Below are 21278 nucleotides of genomic sequence, written 5' to 3' on the forward strand. Positions count from 1 at the left end.
TACCTTTATGAATCCTATTAGTATAATAATTTTTGGGAATAGATATTAGCCTTGTAATCCTATTACTTTTAGGATATTACTTCTTAAAAAATTCATATTACTAATTTAATTTGAAAACGTATTATATTGTCCAAATCTATTTAAAAACAGGAGAGCCTATATATGATTATAAAAGCATTGATATAATATTGATAGACCAAAATAGCTCTAAAATATTAAACTGAAGAACTCATAGGTAAAGGACATAGCTATAATAACTTTTTTCTTGGACTACAATATTTTAAAAATTGACCAAAACAGAAATGTAAAAGTTAGCTTGCCACAATTATACTTATGATCTCAAATAAAAAATATTCAAATGACAAGAAATATAAAAGTAAGAATAGATCCAACATTCAGTGACTTCTTGCTTCGCGTAGAAACGAATAAGAGCATCCAATAAAAGATGATTTGGTTCTTCTAGAACACTTAGTTATCAACCCCAATGGTAATAGTAGTGCATTTAATAAGGAAAATATATATATTTTCATCATTAAAAAATGCAATTTGTGCAAATTACAGATAGAAATTAAAGAGCTATCTTAGCTAGCAGAAATGAATATGTTGATCAACTAAATAAAAGGTTCGTTGCTAAGTTTTATGGTAAAAATAAAATAATTTTCAGTTTTGACTCAACGGTAGATGATGCCAATAATAACTACTAAGAAGAATACTTAAATACTTTAATACCAAATGGCCTTCTACCGTACATGTTTGTTGTCAAGTTCATTATTTTTTACGTGTGTTAGTGTCGCCGTATATATAATAAACTAAATTAAAATTAATCTTCCATTGCATATAGGTTGATTTTGAAGAAATATGTATGTCATTCTACTGAAAACTTAGATCCGTTGAATAGCTTATGTAATAGTACACATATGGTGTATAGAAGTTTTGACAATAACGTCATACATGCAGAACTTATTATATGGGTCAATATGCTTCTAAGTATGTGTTTATCCTCGAATTCAACTTTCGTTTTCCTAAACTAAGGAATATCCTTTTAAATTTGTGTGAAAATAATTTTCAGTATATTTATATTTTGTAGTTATAATAAATAAAGCACAACGACAAATATTCTAAATATTGAACTATATTTACCACAATATATTTTCCTACATGAATAACTATATGTTGCACTTTCAAGAGAGATATCAATATCGACAACAAGAGTTCTAGTTATGACACAGTAACCAAAGCATTAGAAGGAAATATATACAAAAAGACACCGTCTATAAAGAAGTATTCGATAAGATACCATCGCATTAGATACCTTTAAACTACAATACATAATTATCTACTTAATATGACTAAAATTGATCATTTATGTTAGTTCTGATGATATCCTTTCATTTTGAATTCACGTATTATGCTAATGTAACAATATTTTTCGACATTTAGAAGATTATTGTAGTATTATATATAAAATTTCTCTCATTAATTTAATTTATTATTCCTTCATATAAATAAATATTTAAACTATTATGTGTCATTATTAATCTGCAATGCACATTTATAGACACTAGTATTTGTACAAATGTTTATGACTTTGGTTTAGATTTTTTTCTTTTTTAAAATACTTGTCGTCCGAGTTGAACCGAGACCCGGTTCGATATACGCTGTCTGCGTGACTGATAAAACCCGAAGGGACGAAGATATGCCCGAGTCGGTCCGGTTCTGAAGTTTTCCAACTGTTTAAGAATTCGAAAATAGGGTTTAGCCTAGGGGTTCTAACTTCTTAGTTAGCTGTATTGGCGGTTGAGTGAACCTTTTCAATGCTAGGGTTCAACTGAGGGATTTATGCAAGCAGTAATGCCTAGTCTCCGTGCGAATGCGTAAATTTCTCAAAAGTAAAGATTTTAAGGTTTTTATATGTACGAATCAACATCAATGGCGGATGATGTAATGATAAAAGAAGAGCTTACAAATCCCTGCTGTATATCTGTAAGCATTTCGAGTTAGGGTTTCTATTTGCTTTACATTCAATTTTCTTTTGTTTCTTTAGTTTTTGGTTGATTTTTGCACTGTGTTTGCAGTGGAAAGAGAAGTACAGTAAACTGAAAGACGGCTACGCAAAGCTTGAAGATAGGAGAAATGCGCTTCGTAAAGGTCTCTCCATTTACGAGGAACAAGTTTTGAAGATGCAATCTGAAAATCTCTCTCTCAGGAAAGGTATTTTTACTTGTTTTACTTTGGATTCACCCTTTACTTTCTGAAAATGAGTATTTTGAGTATTAATTTTAAATTAGAAGCATAGAGAAATTTATAAGTTACAAAACAAAAGGAAGCAAAGGAATAGTTTGACGGTAAAACTTACTCGCACATGGTCTTTACATCAAACTAGTGAAGGCTAGACATGTGTACTTCATACACTGATTTACAACTTAAACATGGTAAAATGATATGCATGCTCACTTTAATTTTTAACTGCTTTGTTTGGTTTGGTGTAAACATCGGTGCACGTAAATATTTACCTAGTTTGACTATACCGAGCTGCTTGGTGAATTTGTCGAGCTGCGCATAAGGTGGTCCTGATACCTCATTAAGAAAATCCCTAGGAGTTTTAAACCTTTATCTTTATTGGCATCATAGTATCTTGGTGTGTAGTACTTACTATACACAGTGAGAATATGTGACCTCCCAATAGCTTAAGTGTTTTTTGATTTTTGAAATCGTAGTAGCAAGTTTTGAGTTTATCTTCTGTCTGAAGGTTAGTATGTTAGGAGTTCTCTTTAAGCTTATCTAATTTTAGGCATACTCTCTCTGGTCTTGTTTATCTTTGCTAGTGGGGTTGTTCCCCTTGTTGATTACATGCTCTGTTTCTTGTCATTGACAGACATTGACTTGCTGCTGTATTTTGTTCTTTTTTTCCAGCTGTTGAGGATGAGAAACTTAGGGCGAACAATGAAAAGGAGGAAAACATAAAGGAATGTGCTTTAAGGGTTTCTTTAGAGAGTGAAATTGCTGGGTTGAAGAATGAGATTCTTTCCTTGAAGCAACAATCGGTGGCTAATGATGGAGGTAGAGAAATTAGAGAGCTTAAGGAGCATCTCACTGAGAGAGAAAGCAAGGTAAACGAGCTGAAGGTGCTTGTCGATAAAGAAAGAGTGAGAGCAGAGTCAGAGAAGAAGAAGGCTGAGTTGGTGAGGAAAAAGGTGGACGAGTTGAGGACAAAATTGAAGGTTGAGAAAACAAAGGCTGATGAAGAAAGGAGACTTGCTGATGTTGAAAGAAAAAGAGCCGAAGGAAATAGTCTTAATTTGGAAAATCTGAAGAAGGAAGCTGATCAAGTGAAATCAAAGTTAGCTTCAGTGACTTTGGAGTTTGAAGATGCTAAGAAGCAGCTGGAGGCAGAAAGAGAAAACACATCTAAAGAGAGAAAACGTGCAGATGCAGCAGTGGCGAAAGCTGCTGATCAAAAGAAGATTGCAGAAACCAACCGCAAGATGGCCATGGATGAAAAGAGCCGGGCTACTGATCTATATCGTCAGCTTGAACATGATAGACAAAAGATTGATAATTTGAAGAAAGAGATCGGTGAACCCATGGCATCTGGTAAAACGGTTAACATCATACCTCGTAAAGGGACAACTCTAGGAACTGCTCAATTCTCACCTGAGCTTGGTCCAAAGGCAGTGGAGAGAGATGTTACCATGGTAGATGTAATTGGGAATTCCGATGCAGACCAAAAAAGGCTCCAGGAAATGGAAGAAAAGGTGGTGATTGAGAAAAAGCGTGTCAAATCAGAGATGAAAAAAGTGGAAAAGCAAAGAAAGGCTGCAGAAGCATATAAAAAGAAGGCATCAGAAGAAAAAAATCGTGCTGATCAGCTTTCTGAAGAGGTCAAAAATTACAGAAAGAGGGTCGAAGAACTGCAGAAAGAAATTGAAAAGCTAAGTTCTGCAAGGTCTTCTGTTGATTGTCCTCTTCGTGCACTTGATAGTAGTGTGCATGTTGAAACTGCTAAAGTTAAGCTGTTGCAAAAGCAGTTGAAGCTTGAAAAGATGCTGGTAAAGCATGCTAAAAAAGTAGCTAAGTTCGAAAAAACCCGTAATTATATACTACAGCAGAATCTAGTTAGCTTAAAGCAGGAGCTTGTTCACTTCTCGAGACGTCTAAACATACTGGACGGTTGCTTCTTTCAAGGTGATGAGCATGCCCCAGAAAAGGTTTGTTTCTCTTGTTCTTGGCATTGTTGACGCTCATATATAGTAAGGAAGGTGTTTTTGATTATGTTTTCTCAAGAAACCTTGGGGAAGTATGTATTTTACTTGGAAATTTTCTACCAAAACTGGAGTTGGTAAGAACAGAAACTGTGACTGTTTGAACAATTAGTTTAACATTTTCAAGAATTTGTTGAGCTTCATTAACATTGACTATTTTTGAGGTCATGCACAATCTTGCAGAATGTTTGGCAGAATCTTGAAAATAGTATGTGATATGTTCAGAAAGATCACTCCTATTTACCTGCCCCATTTTCAGATAAACACCCATTTAATTTATATTTGGTTTGTCTTTATTCCTTTTTTCCCCCTCTAATTAAATGGATGCAAGCTCTATTTCGATGGTCTCTTAATGATATGATCTTCCTGCTGTGCAGGTTTGCAGCTTCAACTTGAAAAGCAAGTATTCTAGTTTGGTAGCTTGTGACACGCACTGTCATTTTGGAAATGATTCCGTGCAGTTAGCTGCTGTTGGGTCTGATCTGTCCGAGCAAAAGATAGAATGTAATGTACGTTTGCTTCCGATGTCTGGAGGGAACAACCCTGTATCATTATCAGGTATTAACTCTAAATTGGAGCCTTTACTTAGAGGTTCCAGCAAAAAAGTGTTACAGAGTTCTGCCATGAATTCCAGTTCGGCATCATTTTCTGATAGGCTATTGGTGGGCTCACAGGACAAATGTGCTTCCGTCACAACATCAGCTAAATCAGCTGAAGAAAAATTGGACGTAGAACTGACCATATCCAGTTTGCCTGGAGATGCAAGAAAAAAGTGCATTGAGAATGTTGTAGCAATTGCTGACAGTAATGTCAAGAGTCCGATCAGTTGTATTTCTACTGAGAGGAGAGGTCCACATTATAAGAGGATGAGGAGATCTGTTGATGCCACTAAATCTAATGGAAACTTAAATTCCGGGGGTAACAAGTGGCAAAGGCAGCTTTCAGAGAAAACCTCTCTACATGATGGTAAGTTGAATAGTAGAACAGATGGACCTGCTGTTGAGAAAAAGCATTTGGTAGCTGACATGCAACGCGATACGTGCAGCGAGCATTTTATATCTCGCAAGAAAAGAAGAACATCCTGTGAACTAGGCCTGCATCCTTTAAACAAGAATAGTGTGGAAAAGACAAAGCTTGACAGCTGTGGTGTCCAATCTGATGTCTGCACACGTCCATCTCCAACTGTCTATAGCCTTCCAGAAACTGCCCAGGATTGGAAGGATGGGAAAGATGATGATCTGGGAGATATTGATGAACTTGTCCGTGGTGATTATATGAAGCTTCTCAATTTGGATAGTGATACTGATGAAGAGTCTTATCGTCTAGCAATTGAAATGCCTTTATCGCCTACACTTCCTGAGATTCAGTGCCATAGCAGTGAGGCACTTGAATCGATTCGCTCACCTTTATGTCAGGGATTCTCAAATGCAATGGGGACTCTGGTTTCATCAGACAGTTTTGATGTCATCAATGTGGAAATCAATTCTAACCAGTTAAAACATTGTACCTTGGATCCTTCAGATAATTTATCATTTTCCAAGAAAAGAGATCAGGTTGATTCATCTAAGAGAATAAATCTTGACACAGCTTGTAAGTTATCCTGCAGTTCCTATGCAAATGCATCAGCATTGTGCAGATCAGATTTAGCTGCTCCTGCAAGTGAGGGGTTGCAGATTCCATTGGAAAGGAGAGTGGTCTCATTATGGGATGGTTTTGCCAAGTATTGTGTCATCTTTTCAAATAACAACGACGAAAATAGCATTTCCAGTATTTACCGTGCTACCAGCAATTCTCATGCTCAGTGCTCTGCATCATCAGATCCTTCTCTTAGGAGTATTTTGGTCACTCTTTTGAAACTTGAAGATATCTCAAACAAGTAAGCTAGCAGTTCTATTGTTATATATTCGCCCTCCTAGTTGGGTTTCATGCTTACTTTGCATTGGACATACCAAAATCGTCCACCCATACTTTTTTTTTTTGGATCAGGGATATCCACCTATACTTTGTTCTTCAGATATCAATATGGCATAAGCAAAGTTCTCTATGCTTAAAGTTGTACTTCCATTTTCTTTCATATGTTTACAAGAGCATGTTTGGAAAGCCACTTAGCCACCTTGTAATTGGATTTGGGTGTAATTACACAGTTTTGGACCGTTAGTATGGCCGGGTAATTAATTGGGTGTAATTGACAGGGAGCAATTACACTCTCCAATTTTCGAAAGAGGCGAAATTTGTTGGTAATTCCACGTATAATAACAAGGCAGCTTTTCAAATTGTCTTTTATCTTCTTTTCCAAATATTTTACTCTTTTTGCACTCATTCTCTTTGCTTCAAATATATGAGAAAGACTTGTAAAAACAATTTCATGTGCTACTTGCGTATTTTTCTATTAAGGGACACAGGGACCGGGGAAGGGCCGCACCCCAAGGGGTGTGATGTAGACAACAACCTACCTAATGCAATTATTAGTGACTGTTTCCACGGCTCGAACCTGTGACCTATAAGTCACAAGGAGAACTTTACCGTTGCTTCAAAGTTCCCCTTCTAAGCTTAGTTTTCTATTCATTGACATAATACTAATTATAGAAAAATACTTCATGTTTGTCCTTTGTTATTTAGAAAATACAAGTAGTCATGAATTTCATATTATATTCACATGGGTAGGAAGATATCAATTTTTCTTTATGATATTAATTACCAGTTTATAATTATTAATTACATTCAAAAAGTATGTATTCTGAATACCTAGTAATAAATAATAGTCAATATTTCCTTTATACATATATGTGTCACACACTAAAATTTATTTACTTGTTTATCTAAAAAGTTTATTTTAATTTTTATTGTTAACGTTTATTAATATAAAAAATGTCTAACTATGTAATTACACTTGTGCAACCAAACAAACCGGTCTTGTTAATTATTAGGCTGTTATACAATGATTTCCTCACACCCTAAGAGTTTAGAAGGTAAGATTTAGCCCAAAGCCTACAATTATAGAGAGAAGATAAAAAATGATCTAGCCTAAGGTCACATGGCCATGAATAAAATTTTCAAATATATGTCGCTTGACAGACTGAATTTTAAATGTGTGTCAATGGTTACAGCAGTATGTTTTATGCTCGTGCCAAATTTGATAGTCATGTTTACTTCATGGTAGTGGGATATCCCAAAATCATGTGCTTTTCTCCAGAAAGAAGTACCTTGCAACTGTGTATATATTTTGTTCTTGTAATATGACGCAATGATGTTACTCTTGTCAAATTTTACTTCCAACTATTAGAAAGAAATTAGAAGGCTTAGTGAGCTCACATCTCGGAGTACTTGACATCAATCGTACATATTATTACCTCTCATATGAATAATGGATGGACTGTACTAACTTTTTCTATTCAACTTCCGATATCGGAGTATATGTCAAAACTTATTCTGTATACTTGAACTGCAACCTCTTCGATAATTTTAGGTCATATAATTTATTCTGTTTTCTTTTCTAGCTGCCTTATTTTGTTTTGCAATCTGGAGTGTCTACATTTTTTAAGTTTGCATGAGTTTAAGATGCTTCGAACCAGCATTTGATTGTCATTCTTAGGCACGTACAATGCCCTTAGTTTATGTGGATTATTCTTGTCCTTTGTCCTTCTCAAGTGTTATTCCGCTGCTTCATTAGCATAGAAATGGGTTCAAATGTGAATACATGTTGATTTTGAAACAAGAGCTAACATTTTATCTTCTTTCTTGCCACCTTTTCCAGGGAGAAGACCTGTGTCTTCTTTTCACTCTTACTGCTCTACATTTCTGATACTGCAACGAGAGCCTTTGGAGATGATTGGGAGAGGGACCTGACCCTTTTTGTGAATTCTGTTGCTCAGCACATATATACAGGTTTCTGGCCTTATTATTTATTTGCATTACGATGTTTCCTCAAAAAGCTTACCTTGTGTATACTAAGCCTACTTTTAATTTTCCATATTTGCAGAACTTTCACATGTAGATACAAGAAGGATGTTTGTGGAATATTGCAACTTTTATGATGTACTTTCTCTTATGGAGGATTTTCTTTTGCATGATAAATTGCTGGTGCCTGCTGTAAGTTCTGATTCAAAGCTTGCAACCAATTCAGGAATCAATCTTATTTTGGATGGTCATAGTGTAAGCTTGTGCAAGCAACCAGCTCCTACTCAGTTGTTGCTAATTGGAGGCATTTTGCTCGCATCAGTATGTTCCGCGGTTGACCATGTTGGTTTTGTTTGTGAGGCTTCCTGCAACATCTTAAGGATGCGGAGGTCTGATGCTCTAAACATTCTTCATATATTTGCCTATCTATGTGGTTCTAAATACTTTATCCTCAAAGAGTATGGTTTAGCTATGACTGTGGTGAAGTCATTGGTGATGCTTATTCACAAGAATAGATCATCTCCTGATCCTCTTTCCTGTATAGGATCTTCAGTTGAGTCATTGTCTAGGATTTGTTCCGGTAGTAAATGCCCGTTTTCAGAGGGTGCAGCTACCATGGATATTGTTGCATCATCCCTCTTGGATAGTATTAACAGTTATGCTTGCTCTGCTGTGGGGTCGGATTTGATGGAATCATTGAACTCATCAAGACGCAGAGTCAAATGTGATGGAAGGAAAACTGGTGAATCCTCAGATGACGTAGATTTAGTTCAGTCGGCCTTTGTTATTTCTGAAAATTCATGCCAGTTAACTAATACCCTCGCACTTGTGGAGCTTGTTGCAGGTTTCATGGTATGATTTTTTCTTATTTTACTCGTTTACTCTATAATCTTGTGAACTTCTGTCCTATTTGTTGTTTCTCTTTATTTCTTTCTTGTTCCAGGTGCAAAAAAAGTGTGGATATTTGAGTGCTATTATAGGATGTTGGAACATAAAGTGGATCATACTTTTTACTTAAGTGAATGGCATTGTTCTACTGCAGGAAATAGTGTCATTTCCTTCATAAGTAAAAGAGTTCTGGCTGAAAATATTATCAATAATTAGTGACTTATGCCAAAACAAAATCTTATCAAAAGGTAGTGAGAAGTACTCGCATACTATCGGTTTTTCCGTGGTTTGTCAATTCTTTAATAAAATAATTTCTCTATCTAGAAAAACATAATTTCGAATAGTACTGTTCTTTTTATTGCGCGGAGAAGCTTGTAGAAAGGTTGTTCAAATGACTAGTGTGTTAAAGATAGTTAATAAAAGGTCCTAATGCATGACCTTAGATATTTGTTGCACTTTCAGTGCCTAATGATAGGCAGTTGTGTGATGTTGTAGTACGTTGCAGCATTTTGTACATTATTATAGAATGCTTCAGCATCTTGCACATCATTTCCATCATTTTCTAGCATCCATATTTAGGAAACTCCACTTGCAAGGAGAGAGCCAAAATCTATTTGTTGTAATTGCTGCTCCATTTCTTATAGTTGCAGATGGAAATGGAGTAATGCTTTAGCTTAACGATCAAATTAATCATTGATGCCTTAATTTGCTAGTGCTGGATATGCAATATGAACAGTCTGTAGGTCAAATGAGAAGCGCTTTAACATTTGATTATTCTTGCCCACAAATTGGTCCAAATTTACAGCCTAGTTATATTTTCATCAGAGAGCTCTCGTATAAACGTTAGTTACCATCCTTTGTTAATTGCTTTAGAGAGTTGTTGTTATTTTTTTAATTTTTTATTTATAAAAAAGGTAGAGCTACTTTTGGACATTTTAATATGAAAGCATTTAGCAAACAACTTGGGACCTAGCTTCATAGATCACCTTCAAACCTTTATGAGCATTTTTTTTCCAAACTTTTTGAGGTTCGACATGCAGTTCAGTCACTTCTGCTGAACGGGTCTCCTTAGATTTAGTTTTGACTTTGGATCTTGTTTGACATTGGTGCATAGGGTGCTGTGGCCACATTTCTTCTACTGGTGTTGCATTTGTTTTCCTTTGACACGTAGTTTTCCAGAGCTGCTCTGAGCTTCAGTAAATTATGGCATTTAATCCAGGAATGGAGATGATTAATGTGGTTATTGAAATGGTCTGTATGACCTCAAGATATAGATCGGGAATGAAGTGTGGGAGGGGAAGGGGGGCTGCTTAGTCAAGAGTTCTGAAACAGGAGTTATCCACTATTTGTGTTTGTTTGAGAGGATGGGACTGGATAATGGGTAGCATCCAGGATTATGAACCTCTTCTTGGTATAATTTTCTCCATCCCCTCATGGGATAAAAGGGGTGCTTTTACTCCTATGCATACTTTTCTCTTTCCTCCCCTCATGCAATCAAACCCACTAACCCCTCCTCCGATCCTCTCGCATGCCTACCAAAAACCCCTCCATGCTTCGCCACCTGTTGTCCCTGTACCCGCCATTTGTCTTTGTTCAGTATATTTGTTGCTTTTAATTCTTTTTCTCTGATTTTATTATAGATTATTTGATTCATTTAGGTCAAAGATTCCTTTGGCGCAAAGTTTGAATTCACTCCGATTCCTATTAACCCAAAATGAGATACAAATGCATTTACTTAAAAATGTGGTGCTGTTACATAACCGACCCCTATTTTGGCCAAAAACCAAGACTCCTGGACTTTGTGTTTGCAGTAGGATGGAAAAGAGAAAGAAAATACAAATGGATTTCATTTTGGAATGCTAAAAGTGTGTTAATGTGAATCTTATTAGGAATTACACCCTTTAATTGGAAGGGGGGACTAATATTTCTTTTCAGTTAGTTCTTATGCAATTTATCTCTATGCATGGTATGTCGTTTATTTTGGCTAGCAAGATGTACTTCTATATTGCAATGAATGGCTAGGTTGCATAGTTGCGAAATTCTCTCTGGTGATTCTATTCGTTTAGTAGACGTTTTGGAGAGCAATTGAAGTTAGTTAATGCCTATTACTACACCAAATTCTTAACTTTTGGAACTCCTAAATTGTTGTATTTGAATCTTCTTTAATGCTCACTCAATCTTGTGTTGGATCTTTTTCTCAATGGAGGATGTTATTGGAATATCTTTTTACTTTTAAATAGAATCTATGATAATTTGCTTGCTTAGTTCCTATTGGGAAATAAGGTGGGGTCTGGGCTAGGTTATTGCTTCCTACTTCTAGTTCATTCCTCAGAAGTTTTTGGCTAATTCTGTTTTTCTTTTTTGATCTCTCAAGCAGAGCTGGGATTGGATGTTTGACAAAATTGCCTGTCCACTATTGGATTTATTGGACTATTGTACATCGGAGCACAATGCTGCTGCTATCACTACTCTTCTTGGCCAACTTGGAAGGTAATAATCGAAATATGGTTAAATTATTTTCAACATTTATTTTACTCATAGGGCTTAAGTCTTAAATGGGGAAACGTGCGAGTGAGCTCTATTGGCATTTTGATTGAAGAGATGGCCCGAGCTGCATACTTGTTTTATTTTCTGATCATATGGGATGGGATAATATTATCTTTTTGTTTCTGTATCTTTGAAGAAGGACTTGCATATGGTGTTCATTGATCTAGAGAAAGCATACGTCAAAGTCTCAAGAGCATATGTCAAAGTCTCAAGGGAGGTTCTAGGGAGGTGTTTGGAGGCTAAAGGTGTACCTGTAGCATACAAGACACGAGTGAGGACAGTGGGAGGATACTCAGAACACTTCCCGGTTGTGATGGGGTTGCATCACGGATTAGCCTTATCCCGTTTTTAGCGGCGATGGACGCATTGACGTGACACATTCAAGGGAAGGTTCCATGGTGTGGGTTATCTGCCGATGATATAATTTTTGATTGATGAGACGGGGTGTGGTGTTAACAAGAGCTGGAGGTTTGGAGACAGACTCTTGAGTCTAAAAGTTTCAAGTTAAGCAGGACCAAGACAGAGTACTTGGAGTGCAAATTTAGCGACATTACCGAGGAAGCGGACATGGATGTGAGGCTTGATACACAAGTCATCTCTAGGAGAGAGAGTTTCAAGTATCTTCAGCCTATAATACAAGGTGATGGGGAGATTGACGAGGATGTCACGCATCATTTCGAAGCAAGGTGGATGAAGTGGAGGATCGCTTTCGGTGTCTTATGTGATAAGAATGTGCCACTGAAACTTAAGGATAAGTTATACAAAGTAGCGGTTAAACCGACCATGTTGTATGAAGCAGAGTGCTGACCTGTCAAGAACTCACATATCCAGAAAATGAAAGTAGCTGAAATGAGGATGTTGAGATGGATGTGCGGGCATACCAGATTGGATTAGATTAGGAATGAAGTTATATGGGATAAGGTGGGAGTGGCACCCTTGGAGGATAAGATGCGGGAGGCGAGGTTGAGATATTTCGTCATGTTAAGAAGAGAAGCACAAAAGGTTAGTTAGGAGGTGTGAGAGGTTAACCTTGGTGGGTATGAAGATGGGTAGAGGTAGGCCAAAAAAGTCTTTAAGAGAGGTGATTAGACGGGATATGACGCAGTTGGAGCTTACCGAGGACATGACTCTTGATAGGAGGGTGTGGAGGTCGAGGATTAGGGTAGAAGGTTAGTAGGTAGTCAGGCATTTCCCTTTGTACGTCGGTTCGATCGATTCGATAGCATTAGTGTTAGTTTGTTATCCCTTTATTCTTAGATTGCTATTACTACTGTTTAATTGCTACCTTGGCTTTGGTCCTCTTTTTATCTTGTTGTTGTTGATATTTGTTGCCATTACTTCTTTTTATCTTTTTTTTTAGCCGAGGGTCTTTTGGAAATAGCCTCTCTCCCTTCCAGGGTAGGGGTCTCAGTTCTCACTCTCTCCAAATCTCACTTGTGGGAATTCACATTTTTTTTTTCGGTTGTTGTTTCTGTATCTTTGAAGCAGCATATTATGAGGTAACATATTTATGAACTTAACCATTGGCATTCCGTATAGGACAATATCCTGATCCTATATTATATTTCTCTCTATCCTGAATTTTTTTCAGTGCTCCACATTCAAGATTATAAGTTGCATTGCTGATATTGGATGCTTTTATGTTTCCCTTTGGACATTCAGAAAGCCTTTTGACCAGTTTATTCCCTCCATACATGTATATGTTGGCAGTTTTATACTCTGGATGATCGAATTACATCTGCTCAGGGAGCCGAACAACCTCAAAATTGTTTCCCAACTGTTTCCCCATTGGTGGTCTATGCTATACCCTTGTGCAAACAAGAGCTATAATGGACATATCTATTGGCCTCATCTCTTTCGGACTGACAGTAAACTTACTATTTCATTGATTTGGTAAAAAGAATCTTGCATTAACTAGAGGCTCTTCTATGTTTAGGTGTTGCCTACAGAGAAAGCTTTAGGACGTGGATACGGATATTAACTGGAAACATTGAAGTGAGAAAAAAATCTATCTCTAGATATTTCATTAGATGATAGTGTTAAATATGATGGATTGAGAAAATTAGGTTTTTATTGCTTTGTAATCACCGTTTAAAATGAGTTAGAATTCTGAGGGGGGAGTTTGGAAAAGTTATCTAGGCCTAGAGAGATGAATGAGCAAATTTAGTCTTGCATTTGCCACAGATTATCAACTTCTTATCAGCAATATAAAAGATAAAATTTCACATAGTAGTTGGGTATTTGAATTTCCTTTGTTGTTTGTATGCATGATTTTGCAACCAGATTTTGGTATGAATGATTTTTGGAATACTACAATTCACTTTCTGTTTGGGCACCTGAATATTTGGTTGGTTAATTCTTTTAGATCTCGGTACCTTCTTTTAAGGTATGTAAATGAGTAGATGCTAATCATCATTCATCAGTGAGTTTGATGAAATAAATTGAACCTTTGGATGGAGGGTTAGTTTCTATGACCTCAAACCTTTTCTCTTAATTGTATTTATATTTTGGTAGGTATCTTTTAATTGTATTTATATTATGGTTAAAATGGTGTTTCTACTTGGATTTTTTTTTTGCTTATTCATTGCATGCTAACGAGCATTTTATATAAAAATCTCTTGCAGGTCTGGTCTTAATGCTTTTGGATGTGAAGATGTTAGGATTCAGAGATTAAGAAGCTCTTTGTGTGCATTACTTTGCCAATGTGACTCCAAAAGAAGGGGTCTTCACCTTCAGTTCTCCATTGGTATTTCTTTAATTGGCCTAATTCCTCTCAGCTTTGAAGAACTTGCTGAAAGTAACATTGAAGTTGCATCACCTGCAAATCAATGTGATCCAACTGATTGCCTAAGAAAGTGGTTTGCTTCATTGAGCAGCGAACAGCGGTTATTCATTAGGCTTGTAGATGCTGCCGGTTTGACTAGTTGCTGAACGGAAAATGTTCAGGGATGCCGAACAAAATTTTGGGAGAGCTATAAATGAAAAGTTGCCAGTTTGTGTCTTTATTGATGTAGATAATTTTTAGTAGGCAAGGTATGCGAGGAGTTGTAAAGAAATTTACAAAGGCAGTTTTTGGTCAACCTTTACCATTTCTTTTTCCAACAATCTGGTGTCATTTTTGCATTTGGATTTTACTGCGATTGTTGGATAATGCCCTTGTTCCAGTGATACATGGCTTACATTTCGGACAATGGTTGAACCGAGGAAGTTCATTTGCTATGTAAAATATATTGTGTAGTAGTGGACTGTTGCTCTCCACAACTTTCTGCTGTAATTTGCCTAAGAGTTGGTTTTTGTTTTGTTTGCTAAGCTGAACAAGCTGTTCTGCAGAGGAATTATGAAGTCAAATTTGATTAAAGCGACAATGTGACCGAGAAATGGTGAAAATAATTTCCATCTTTTTTGGGCGGGGAGAGGGATGTGGAAAAGAGTAGGATACCTTGTAGTAATATACAGTAAGTTCTGTGGACCTTCCATCTATATTTGAGGTCCAAAATTTTACACTATCACGTGATTCATTTAACTGTAAATTTATAGGAAGTTTGTTGCACATTGGAAATCTTTATCATTTCTCTTAGAATTTGGCATCGACAGGAAAGAAATATTCTGAAAATATATGATTGAACATTCTTTTGACATTGAGAACTTCCAAAAACTTCGTCTCAGTTCTTTATGTAAGAATTTGATAATTGATTCCTGCATTTTATATAAAAATAAACAAAGAAATGATATGGTTTGATTACTTTGCGTACGTGGATTCGATCTTATTTCATTTTGCTGTTATTTCTACTTGTTGCAATTATCTTTTCTTTTTCAATCGTTTTGTAGCCGAAGGTCTATCGGAAACAGCTTCTCTGTCCTTCCAGGGTAGGGGTAAGGCTAAGACTGCGTACATCTCTCCCCAAACCCCACTTATGGGAAACTATTGGGTTTGTTGTTGTTGTTACTTTACCTACGTAGTTAATAGATCTAGTTTTAGTTTATAGAATTAGCCAGTGAGCAACGAGTCACAATTATTTTTTTGGGAAACTACCAGTTATGTCCATTTATAAGTAGCTTATTACAAAAATTGGCCAATTCATAAAATATTTCTAATATTAGCCAATTAGCTATTTGTAGCAAAAAAAAGTTAAATTTTTGCTTTTTTGTTTGAGTGGGTATTATTATAATAGATTGGATACATTTTAAGGAGCTTGAATCTCAATTTTGGGATGATTTGGTGGAATTTTGAGGTGGTTTGAATGGAAAATTCGAAGTAGTAAGATGAACATGAAACAAATAATGTGTATCACACTGTGTATCATTTGTGTATCATATATGTATCATATTTGTATCAAATGTGTATCACATGTATATCCATGTATACCTGTGTGTGAGGTACATGCATAATACATGTGTCGTAAAGGATTTTTTGAACATGATTTTAACAACGAATTTTAATACCAAATCAGTCCAAATCACCTCAAATCTTTCTCAAATTTTGTATATTGACTTATCTATATGTATTCAATGAATTTCAACCATACCCATCGAAAAAGGTTTTTGTTTTTGCTCAGATTTTTAGAATATTATGTATATACATTTTTTTTGTATTCCATCACCTTATTTGCTACCTCATCCATGAAATTTCCTTTCCGTCTTGCATAATGTTACTGATCACGCTTAAAAATATGGAAGTGGATCTTTGCATGTGATTCTTGAAGAGAAAGAACCTTATTTATTTAGGTTTTCAATTTTTACATGTGCTTGACTTGTTTTGATAAATCTATAATTAATGGCTAGAGGTTGGTAAGTTAGAACTTATTTGAGATATTTTTGTAAGATTCCCTTATTTTTGTTCCTTATTTCAATGATTCGTATGTTATCAATTTTTTTCGCCCGAAATTCAATTTTCATCTCTTTATCCGTGTTTTCCCAGTATTTTTAGGGTTTTCAGATCGAATTGAAATGTTCTTTTCGAGGTTGAATTAAATTGTTAGATGAAGATTTTCTGAAATGTTTCACTTTTGGTAAGTGTTTACATGATAATTAAACTAAAAAAGAAGAAGAGTATATTAGGAAGGACAAATTAGTCAAGTTATCATATTTTATATTAACAATAATAGACAAAAAGAATTATTACAAAGAAAAATAAAAGAAAGGAGGTAAACATAATATTGTAAATCATGAGGGAAGTCAGTATAATAAAACAAAATGTGAGGGGGATTTCTAAAACTATCCAACAATTTTACCCTTGTCATTTAATTTTTCATTAACACTAGCTCTTCGACAAGGTACACGACCATTTTATTAAAGAAAATAATACTTGAAACAAACGAAGTTTAACAATCCAAACTTTACTTTGAAGGGGAAAATTGCATACATCTATAGACAAGCATATTCTAATAACGGAAAAGGTCCAAAAATATCCCTAAACTATGGTATATAGCTCACTTATGTCTTCCGTTAGTAAACTGGGCCAAAAATATCCTCCCCGTTAGCAAAATGAGCCACTAATGCCTTCAACCTAACGGCTCCTTCCTATCAGCACTTTGTATCCTAGATGGCATCCACATAAGCCATGTCATGACATCCACATTAGCTATTCCACATAAACCCGCTGAATCCAAATAAACGGATTCCAAAACAAAAGCGCATAGGCAGAAGGTCCAAACCCCATTCCCAAACAAAAACCTAAGTTCTTCCATGTCTGTTCTTCCATGGCGATTTGAGAGGTGAGGGGATGATACGATAGAGCAAGGTTTAACAACACAAATTGAAGATCATCTGAAGATATTCGGGTAATTTTGCCTTCTATTTATGAGGTCTCTGTCTCGAACTTCAATTTTTTTTTTTGTAATTTTCTAGGGTTTTGTCATGTTCTGGTATTTCTGATCCTGACTTTTAGTGTATAGTGTTTGCATGTGGGTCTTGTACTCTTTTTGTTTGTTATCTTTGTTGTTTCCTTATGTGGTGTCAATTTGTTCCCTAGGTGTACATCGTTTTTGGCTGCAAGTGTCCTTTTCACATATTTTATCATAGTGTGGTAAAGGTTGGGTTGTTGAAATCGACAGAATCATGTGCATTTCTTCTTAAAAACAGTGTTTTTTGGCTTTCCACTGTGGTTTGAAATCAACAAAACATGTGCTTTATCTCTTAAAGTGTGTGCTTTATTCTTTCCACTATATTATATGCAGTAATTAATTGTATGTTCAATATTTTATTGTCTAAGTTGTTAAATTATTCATGTGGTCTCTCTATGTTTTCTTATGTGTCTTTATTATAGATATTTCAATATGAGGGACCACAAAGAACCAATTTCAGGTCAATATCAGTGTGAATTAGGTACTGATTGTGAATCTGATAGTGATAAAAGTTCAGATTATGGCTCAGATGCTAGTGAATATGATTTTGAAGAATTAGAGTTACTTAGGATGCAAAAGGGTAAAGAAGTTAATGATAAGATTAGTTACTACAAAGAGCTTGATAAGTCTATGACATTTAAGGACTTAGAAGAGGCCAAAAAAGTCATGAACTTCTATGCTATTGCAAATTCCAAACCTTTGAAGCTTAGAAAAAGTGATAAAATAAGAGTAAGGTATAGATGTGTAGTAGGGTGCCCTTTTGTATGCCTCATCTCTGAAGATAAGAAGGGTCCTGACTTTAAGATAAAAACATTGAAGACAGAGCACAACTGTGAAGATGCATTTGAGAATCCTAGAGCCAAAACAAAAACTTTAGCTGAATATTTAAGGAGTAAGGTGCAGAATAACCCCAAGTACAAGATAAAGGATATGAAACTAGATTTGAAAAATCAAATTTCATTGAATGTACATAACTCCATATTGAAAAAGGCTAAGAGGATGGCACTTCAACAATTGCAAGGAAGCTTTTTAGATGACTATAACAGATTAGAAGCATATGCAAATGAGATTAGGGAGAACAATCCCGTAGTGATGTGGTTTTCAATTTATCAAAAGATGCCATGACTGAAGGTAAAAGAAGATTTCTTAGAATGTACATATGCTTCAATGCAATGAAGTTGGGGTTCAAACAAGGGTTGAAACCATTCATTGGACTAGATGGTACTTTCTTAAAGGGTCATTGCAAGGGGCAATTATTGGTGGCTGTTGCACAAGATTGTCAGAATCATTTCTATCCCTTGGCTTGGGCTGTAGTTGATAAGGAAAACACCTTGACATGGACATGGTTTCTGGAGCTGCTGAAGTACTCATTGAATCTGAAAGATGGAACTGATATTACCTTTACGTCTGATATACAAAAGGTAAAACCTATGATTTTGTTTAACTGACTATTCTAGTTACTTTTAAGTTATTATATAGTTAATTCTGTTTAAATTTACATGTGCAGGGTCTGTTGGAAGCAGTAAGAACTATCCACCCTCTCTCAAATCATAGGTTTTGTCTGAGGCATATTGAAGCCAACTGGAGTAAGAGGATCAGAATTTCAGGAGAGATGAAGAAATACCTATGGTGGTCTACTTGGAGCACTTATGAGGAGGACTTTAAAGATCAACTAAAGAATCTTGGTGAATTGTCTGTTGATGCTGTCAAGGAGTTGCTTAGGTATCCACCACAGAATTGGTGTAGGTCCTACTTTGATACATTGTGCAAAAATCAGATGGTGAAAAACAATTTTACAGAGTCCTTCAACTCTTGGATCTTAGAAGCAAGAGGCAATCCTATCCTGAAGATGCTTGAGGATATTAGAATCAAGATCATGAACAGGTTAAGAGAGAAGGAAGAAGAAGTTAGAACATGGGGAGGTGAGTTTAGTCCTAACTGCTTGAAGTTGTATGCTGTTTATTTGAAGGTAGCCAACTTATGTACTGTTCATTTCAATGGTGAAACTGGTTATGAGGTCTCTGAGGGTGGTGATAGACATACACTGAACCAAGTGGAGAAAAAATGCACTTGTAGATCCTGGCAGTTGACTGGCATCCCATGCCCTCATACCATCAGGGCACTAAAATACGAGAAAGAGGATCCAATGACTGAAATTAGTTGGTGGCACAACAAGGAAGCTTACCCGATGACATATAGGGACAAGTTGATGCCTGTTAGAGGTGAAAAGTTCTAGAAAGTATTACCAGAACATGCTATGGACCCTCCTCCACTTTCCAAAACTGTTGGAAGGCCAAAAGTCAAAAGAAATAGGGAGAAAGATGAGGCTAACAAGAGACAAGGAGATTGGGCTGCATCAAGAAGGGAAACTAGAATGACATGCAACATTTGTGGTGAACTGGACCACAATTCAAGGACATGAAAGGTACTTGCTTCTTAACTTGTTATCTTTCTTCTTATATAATTGCAATTATTCTTAACTTAATAGAAAGTTTTTCTTTTTAATAGGTTGGTGGTGAAGGAAATGTTGAGGATGTTAGTTGTTCAGTCCCTCAACCAACTCAACCAACACAAGAAGGTGAATGTGAAAGTGAATTTGTGTTTATGCCTACACCAAGAGTACCAATACAATAAGCAGAACCCTTTGGTGATGGTAGTGAGCATGAAAATGACCCTGATTTAATGCCTAAGATTATTTCTGAAGATCAAACACGACTACTGATGACGTAGCAACAATTGGCCTCAGCAGGGACAAGAGTCATCTCTTTCAGAGGAGATCATACTAGTGTCAGTTATCCCACTGATCTTCCTTACTCACCTACTAAGCTCACTTGGAAAGGCAAAGAAGCTGTGACGAAAATCAATTGGAAGTGGCAAGACAAAAGAAAGTCGAAAAGTTGAAGTGTAGGAAACTCAATGGGAACTCACAAATCTAGGAATCTTGGTTATTGTATGTAGTTGCAAATCTGTAAACTCACAGAACCCTTTTGTTTCGATGTTTTGGTTGGTACTATAATATTACAGCAGTGCTGTTTGGTTTAGTAGTTATTTGTAAACATGTTTTGATGGATAGACAGTGTTGTTTTGTAGCAGCAGTAAACTAAAATTTTGATGCAGTGCCATTTGGTTTAGCAACAACAAATTAATATTACATCAGTGCTGTTTGTTTTGATATTTTGCTAGACAATGTTATTTTGGTTTAGTTTGCACAGCAGTGCTATTTTGTTGCAGCTGTTTTGACGGTGTTTGTTTTGTTGGTAGCAGTGCTGGTAGTTTGCTGGGCAGTAGCAGTGCTGATAGTTTGCTGGGCAGTGCTATTAGGATAGTTTGATGGGAAGTGCTGAACAGAAACTGTTGTTATGAATGACCTTTGTTGTGCTAGATATAATAAAGGGGTGAAGGGGATATAGTTGGTCGAGACTTAATTACATCATTTAAATATTTGGCTACTGCATATGGTTGATGTGTATATGTTTGACAAAGGTTTAAATATTTGGCTACTGCATATAGTCGAGACTTAGCCATATTTGGCTACTGCATATGGTTGATGTGTATTTGGCTACATCATTTAAACCTTTGTTTAGTGTTCCCTAGTAGTCTACTGCATATGGTTTATGCGTATATGTTTGCAAAATGCTTGTTGAGTTGCTGAGTTGCAAAATGCTTAGTTTAGTTGCCAATTAGGAATCATTCTTGTAAGAGTGGTCCTTTTGCAATAAAAACTGATTGTGCTTTAAAGTCAACGTGTAACATGTATTTAACAATTTCCTGAAATGTCAATTCTGCTAATTTATCTCGGAAATATCATAATCCCACTCTATCATATTAAAAACAACTTTAG

General features: G+C 35.9%; 2 protein-coding genes across 3 annotated transcripts; both read left to right on the forward strand.

Moving 5' to 3' along the window:
* Window positions 1-1711: 1711 nt before the first annotated feature.
* LOC104250150 (uncharacterized) lies at window positions 1712-14929 on the forward strand. 2 transcript variants are annotated; one of them, XR_011405553.1, is made up of 9 exons: window positions 1712-1983; window positions 2076-2211; window positions 2914-4208; window positions 4640-6138; window positions 8017-8147; window positions 8242-8297; window positions 8386-9011; window positions 11425-11537; window positions 14219-14929. XR_011405553.1 is itself a non-coding variant. In XM_009806720.2 (8 exons), exons 1-8 carry the CDS (start codon window positions 1912-1914, stop codon window positions 14523-14525), a joined length of 4323 nt encoding a protein of 1440 aa, XP_009805022.1. In that variant the 5' UTR covers window positions 1713-1911; the 3' UTR covers window positions 14526-14929. The 2 variants fall into 2 exon arrangements, 1 of the variants encoding a protein (XP_009805022.1); XM_009806720.2 differs by having other exon boundaries at window positions 1713-1983; window positions 8242-9011.
* A 3629-nt stretch (window positions 14930-18558) lies between these two features.
* LOC104250149 (uncharacterized) lies at window positions 18559-20768 on the forward strand. The gene is made up of 5 exons (XM_070167010.1): window positions 18559-18858; window positions 18945-19652; window positions 19946-20056; window positions 20168-20310; window positions 20669-20768. The coding sequence occupies exons 1-5, from the start codon at window positions 18559-18561 to the stop codon at window positions 20766-20768; spliced, it is 1362 nt and encodes a 453-aa protein (XP_070023111.1).
* The last annotated feature ends 510 nt before the right edge of the window (window positions 20769-21278 follow it).

The sequence above is a fragment of the Nicotiana sylvestris genome, chromosome 2, assembly GCF_000393655.2.
Source record: "Nicotiana sylvestris chromosome 2, ASM39365v2, whole genome shotgun sequence".
Classification (NCBI taxonomy): domain Eukaryota; kingdom Viridiplantae; phylum Streptophyta; class Magnoliopsida; order Solanales; family Solanaceae; genus Nicotiana; species Nicotiana sylvestris.